At 46.8% G+C, this 6,215-nt stretch overlaps 1 protein-coding gene and 1 long non-coding RNA gene across 2 annotated transcripts; both read right to left on the bottom strand.

The window, feature by feature from the left end:
- Positions 1-672: 672 nt before the first annotated feature.
- Positions 673-4,739, bottom strand: LOC146425578 (uncharacterized). Its single transcript, XM_085041482.1, has 3 exons — positions 4,627-4,739; positions 1,382-2,196; positions 673-689 (listed from the first exon to the last, which is right to left on the bottom strand). The coding sequence occupies exons 1-3, from the start codon at positions 4,737-4,739 to the stop codon at positions 673-675; spliced, it is 945 nt and encodes a 314-aa protein (XP_084897608.1).
- A 539-nt stretch (positions 4,740-5,278) lies between these two features.
- On the bottom strand, positions 5,279-6,155 carry LOC146425577 (uncharacterized). Its single transcript, XR_014846625.1, has 2 exons — positions 5,832-6,155; positions 5,279-5,728 (listed from the first exon to the last, which is right to left on the bottom strand). It is a non-coding gene; the product is annotated as an uncharacterized LOC146425577 (long non-coding RNA).
- Positions 6,156-6,215: the final 60 nt, after the last annotated feature.

Here is a 6,215-nt window from a genome sequence, read left to right as displayed (position 1 = left end):
CAGGAAAGCTTGCGTCTCTTTCTTGTTGGTTGGTAGAGACATTGCGGTGATTTTGTTGATAACCTCAGTAGGAATCTGATACCGTCCATCTTGCCACTTCTCTCCTAGGAACTGGATCTCTTTGGAAGGCCCCTTGACTTTGCTCTTCTTTATGGCGAAACCGGCTTCCAGGAGAATCTGGATGATTTCCTTTCCTTTCTCAAATACTTCTTCTGCTGTGTCCCCCCCACAATGATGTTGTCAATGTATTGCAAATGTTCTGGAGCCCCACCCTTTTCCAATGCAGCCTGGATCAGTCCATGACAAATGGTGGGTCTTTGTTTCCACCCCTGGGGCAGTTGGTTCTACGTGTACTGCACGCCCCTCCAGGTGAAAGCAAACTGAGGTCTGCATTCTGCAGCCAGAGGAATGGAGAAAAATGCATTTGCAATGTCAATAGTGGCATACCACTTTGCTGCTTTGGACTCTAGCTCATACTGGAGCTCCAGCATGTCTGGCACGGCAGCACTCAGAGGTGGAGTCACTTCATTCAAGGCACGATAGTCCACAGTCAATCTCCATTCTTCAGATTTTCACACAGGCCAGATGGCACTGTTAAAGGCTGAATGTGTCCTGTTGACCACCCCTTGGGTCTCCAGCTCACGGATTAGTTTGTGAATGGGAATCACGGCATCACGAGTTGTCCGGTACTGTCGGCGGAGTGCAATCAAGGTTGCAATCGGTACTTGTTGCTCTTCCCCTTTCAGGAGTGCTCCTGCAGATGGGTTCTCTGACAGTCCAGGCAGGGTGTTCAATTGCTTAATGCCCTCTGTCTCTACAGCAGCTATCCCAAATGCCCACTTGAGTCGCTTTGGGTCTTTGAAATATGCATTTCGGAGGAAGTCTATACCCAAAATATATGGGGTCTCTGGGCCAGTCACAATGGAATGTTCTTTCCACTCTCTTCCAGTCAAGCTCACCTCAGCTTTTACCAGGGTCAAGTCTTGTGATCCTCCTGTAACGCCAGAAATAGAAACAGGTTCTGTCCCCACATGTCGTGATGGGATTATCGTGCATTGTGCACCAGTGTCAACTAAAGCCTCGTATTCTTGTGGCTCTGATGTGCCAGGCCACCGAATCCACACTGTCCAAAAAATTCGGTTTTCCCTGGCCTCTACCTGGCTAGAGGCAGGGCCCCTCTAACCATGGTGGGCATTCGTGTTAGAGGTTCCTTTAAGGGGATCAGACATGTTGACTGGAGCTACTTCCCTTCTGGTGGAGTTCCCTCTCTGAGTCTTGCCCTCCTTCAATTCACGCACTCATCGTGCCGGGACAGTAGTGGGTTGTCCATCCCACCTGTTCATGTTTTCTCCACTGTCACACAGGAAATACCACAACTCACGTCGAGGGATATATCCAGTTCTCATAGCTGAGGAGCGTCTGCGAAGGGTAACAGAACCTGTGATCTGTACTGCTGAAATTTGGAAAAGGCTGTCTTTAATCTCTTTACTGAGTTTCTCATGATTCTCCTCTGTCTTATTTCCTAGTTTCTGCAGGTTTGTTTCCACCGCTGAGATTCTTGCATTCATTGCGCTATGCACGACATCTGCATATGCTCGGAGCTTTCTTGTCATATCACACACGGTTTCATGCCCGTCATCTCGCTTCATAATTGCTAAAGCAGAAGCATACTCTGATGGCCCAAGCTTTAGGAGTTTCCGCCACATCACAGGTGTACATTCTATTCTATCTGGGTCCATAATCGGATCTGCGTTTGCTATGTCCCCTGAGAAGACAATTTCTACCACCACCATTTCTCTCAAGCGTTGAATCCCTTGTTCTATGGTTCTCCACTGGGTCTGTTGCGAATAGAGGTCATCGAGATGTAGGTATCTTCCCCTCGCAGCTCCGATAGCTTGTCTCCACAGGCTGCAGCAGTCAGGCCCATCTCGTATAGTTTGGTTGATATCTGGGTCACGTGACACAGTCCCTAAATGCCTTGCCTCAGTAGGATCTAGAAGTGTAACATCGCCTGCGACATCCCAAAGACGGACTAACCAACTAATCACAGATTCATCATCTCGTTGGACATAATCTTGTCTTAGGCTGTGAAGGTCTCTCACATTCATGGATTCAACAATGATCTCTGACTCAGTTGCTGACCTTGAGGGTCCCTCCCCACTGTCATCTGGGCGATCAGTCTTGACTTGGGCTTTCCTGCTCCTTGTAATAGGAGCAACTGCCACTGGCTTAGGCTCCCTTACTTCCTGTTCTATAATATCCGACAGTGTACGATAAGCATATGCCAGGGCCCAACATATTGCACTGCAGTTGTCTCTGCACTTCTCTTTCAGATACTTCCCCGCCTCAGCTGGTCTCGGGATTTGTCCAGGGGGAAATTCCCAATCTATTGGGTCAGAGAATTTCTTTAAAGTTTTACCTATGTCCTCCCGTACTCCACACCATTCAAATTTCCTCACATCTGGATTAGGTGCCTGCTCCTGCTCAGCCCCTCTGGACTTCTCAGCCCTCATTCTGGTAAAGCTGAACATCATATACATGGAACCTACCAGCTAAAGCACCTGTACTACCAAGTTAATGGTCTCTTTAACATCCAGGGGAAACTGAATATTCTCAAAAGGTGATATACCAGATTTAAAGGGAAAGAGATGGGTGAGGAGCCAGGAAGCTTCACCCTCTACTTCTCTAGCAGGCTGGGTAATATTACTAACAAAACTCCAAAACAGGTTACTAAAACTAGAGGAGGAAAGCAACAGAGCATGTACATCTTTAACTGTGTCCCATACCTTCTTACAGATCGTCAGTATCACACACATTACTATAACAAGCCGGAGTCGTGTCCCTGATTGGTGGAAATTATACATTAGGGACAAGATTGCCCCTCCCTGTTGGTAGGGAAACAAACCTATGTGCCAAACAGACAGTATTACATCAAACAACCTCCCATCAAACAACATAGTGACTACTGATGGCTCTAATTCAATACAAAGCGTTTAAAACCAGAATGTAATTATTAGGGTTTTTTTTCTTCACTTTCTCTAGCCCCACAAAAGGTGTAAAACACGTAATCAAGGGCCCCTAAGTTGGGCGCCAAATATTGTCTTGGATTAATGATAAAACTCTCTTTCCTCCGAGAGCGAAGGGCCCCGACACCCCCTCCCCCACCCACAACAGAATTTCTTAGATGGAAGGTAAGAAAAAAACTATTTATTAAAACCACGCAGAGTGCCCTGCAAGGCACAGGGGAAGGGGAAAACCAAGGGGGAAAAGAGTTATTAAACCTAAACCTGATTAAAAACAAGTCCTTTTTCCTCCTACGCAGCTTTTCCCCTCCTCGGCCCCCTTGGGGGCTGGGCGGAGCTCCCCGAGAGCTCCGCTGTCCTCTGTCTCCCTTGGGTCTTCGGGCGACAAAGCAGATAGAAGAAAAGGGGTCCAAACGAAGAAAAAATGAAAAAAAGAAGAAAGAAAAAGAAAACTGGAACAGAGCCCACTCCAAACAGCCGTCCCAGTGCACAGTCTCTGCCGAGCAAAAAAGAATCCTCCCTTCCTCGTTCTCGCTCCCCCTGCAGCCAGCCATGGGGAAAAGTTTTTAAAACAACCCGCGTTTCTCTCTGTGGCTGAACGTAGTTAAAGTGACAGGACCACATTTTTTTTAGCATATAAGCCAACCATAGGGAATAAAGGATTATCATAACATCACTCCAAGACATTCCACCCCTTATTCCATAGCGTTGGCTTAAAGCCCACCCTAACATCTTCTAACTTTAAATACACACTTATATATATACATATATACATATACATATATACATATATACATATATACATATATACATACATACATACATACATACATACATACATACACATATACATATGTACACATAACTATGTACAAATAATGTTATTTAGCAAACGGTGATATGTTGCCAACCTTACATGTGGCCCCCACCCAAAATTAAATTTCCCTGAGGGACACATCGTGTTTCTCCATCTTCTTGCATTATTTACCAAGTATACCCTGGTCCCTGAGCAAAGACAACCCCACGGATGGGTTTGTCTTTATGTGAGGCAGAATTAATCCAGACAGTTTTCCTTAACAAGGCTTTGGCATGTACTGCTGGGACTTCATCTACTGTATGTAGAAGCTCAGATAGGGCAGGACTTGCTCGGTTGATGGAGCTTCGGGTATTGACGAACCAGGTGGCTTCTGCTAAATGTTGCTCCCAATTTTTGTAAGTTCCCCCACCGAGTGGTTTTAGGATGGTTTTTAACAGTTCATTATATCGTTCTACTTTGCCAGCAGCTGGTCCATGATAAGGAATGTGGTACACCCACTCAATGCCATGGTCTCTAGCCCAGTTGTTTATGAGGCCATTTTTAAAATGAGTTCCGTTATCTGACTCAATTCTCTCAGGAGTACCATGCCTCCACAGGACTTGGTTTTCAAGGCCCAGGATGGTGTTACGAGCAGTGGCATGAGGCACAGGGTAGGTTTCCAGCCACCCAGTGGTGGCTTCTACCATTGTGAGCACATAGTGCTTGCCATGGCGGGTTTGAGGCAGTGTGATGTAATCAATCTGCCAGGCCTCACCATACTTGTATTTAGACCACCTTCCACCATACCACAGGGGTTTCACCCGCTTGACTTGCTTGATGGTAACACACGTTTCACAGTCATGGATAACTTGAGAGATGCAGTCTATGGTTAGATCTACTCCTCGGTCTCGTGCCCACATATAGGCGGCATCTCTGCCTTGATGGCTTGAGGCATCATGGACCCATCGAGCTAGGAATAAATCTCTCTTATGCTGCCAATTTAAGTCTACTTGGGACACCTTTATCTTTGCAGCTTGATTTACCTGTTCGTTGTTTCGGTGTTCCTCATTAGCTCAACTCTTTGGGACATGCGCATCTACATGGCGGACTTTCACAGGTAGTCTTTCTGCCCGGCTAGCGATGTCTTTCCACTCTTCAGCTGCCCAAATTGGTTTTTTTCCTACGCTGCCAACTAGCCTTCTTCCACTTTTCCAGCCAACTCCATAGAGTATTGGCTACTATTCATGAATCAGTATAGAGGTAGAGCTTTGGCCATTTTTCTCTTTCAGCAATGTCCAGGGCTAACTGAATGGCTTTGAGCTCAGCGAATTGACTTGATCCACCCTCTTCTTCCCTAGTGTCACGGTCCACTCCTAAGCAGACATGTGATGGTTCATACCAGCTACGATCTCAGAGTGCAAAAAGAAAAGAAAACTCAAAATCCAACAAGTCAAGGGGGTTAAATTTCAATCCAAGGGGGAACTTTATTAATTTGGCCTGTAAAGCGGCCTGCGATAGAGAGAGAAAGAGAGAAAATTGGGAAAAGATGGGGAGGAAAGGGAAGGAAAGGGGGCTATAGCTACCACCATGGGTCCGCAGACGTCTGGCGTCCCTGGGGTCCCGTCCAGTCGGCGTTCCTTGGCCTCTGCAAAGATCGATGTGATCTTTCGGTGGGGAAGATCTTCGGAGTTCAGCCACTCCAGAGCTGTCTTTTATGCTAGTCCATACACCTGGTCCCTCCTTGCCACCCGTCTTTGCTCCCCCTTAATTCTTGTGGAGATTTGCCAAACTCCACTTGACAGGGCCAAGGGAGGAGTGTCCGAGGCATGGTCGGCAGGTTTTTCACAATGGGTGTCAGGGCAACGGGTGCAAAGCCTTCGTCACATACCCGCTTTGGCAGGCACAAGGCCTTTGTTCTGTATCAACTCAGGCAGGTGCAAAGTCTTTGTTCTGTGCCACCTTAGGCAGGTACAAAGCATTCGCTCCGTATCAGCTTTGGGTAGGCACAAAACATTCGCTCCGTACTACCTTAGGCAGGCACAAAGCATTCGCTCCGTACCAGCTTCAGGTAAGTACAAAGCATTCTCTGCATAAGTCCTGCACTTGTAGTTTCTGATGAGAAATGTTGAGACAGAACTCGATTCTTGGATCGACCCTTACACCACCCAGTGGCTCAACATTTATCTTCAGGACCAGTTGTCTTCTTCATGATGAGTCGTCTTCTGGGTGAGTTGTCCTTCTTTGTGATGAGGTATCTTCTGGATGAGTTGTCTTTGGGACCACATGGTGGTAACACTAAGGGAGGGGGAAGGGGGGAGAAGGGAAGGAAGGGAAACAAGAAAGGAAGGAAATTTTCACATAACCTTTTGCCATGCCGCTTGCTCAATATCAAAAGA

This window comes from Lichenostomus cassidix, chromosome W (assembly GCF_008360975.1).
Source record: "Lichenostomus cassidix isolate B80296 chromosome W, HeHo_3.0, whole genome shotgun sequence".
NCBI lineage: Eukaryota > Metazoa > Chordata > Aves > Passeriformes > Meliphagidae > Lichenostomus > Lichenostomus cassidix.
This window is presented reverse-complemented; position numbering and strand designations above follow the sequence as displayed.

What these genes read in the sequence shown, in the direction of transcription:
- LOC146425578 (XM_085041482.1), bottom strand. Translation starts at nt 4,739, where the DNA reads ATGTGGGCACGAGACCGAGGAGTAGATCTAACCATAGACTGCATCTCT. An exon ending in AAGCGGGTGAAACCCCTGTG is followed by an intron (nt 2,197 to 4,626) that starts GTATGGTGGAAG and finishes TACAAGGAGCAG; the next exon opens with GAAAGCCCAAGTCAAGACTG.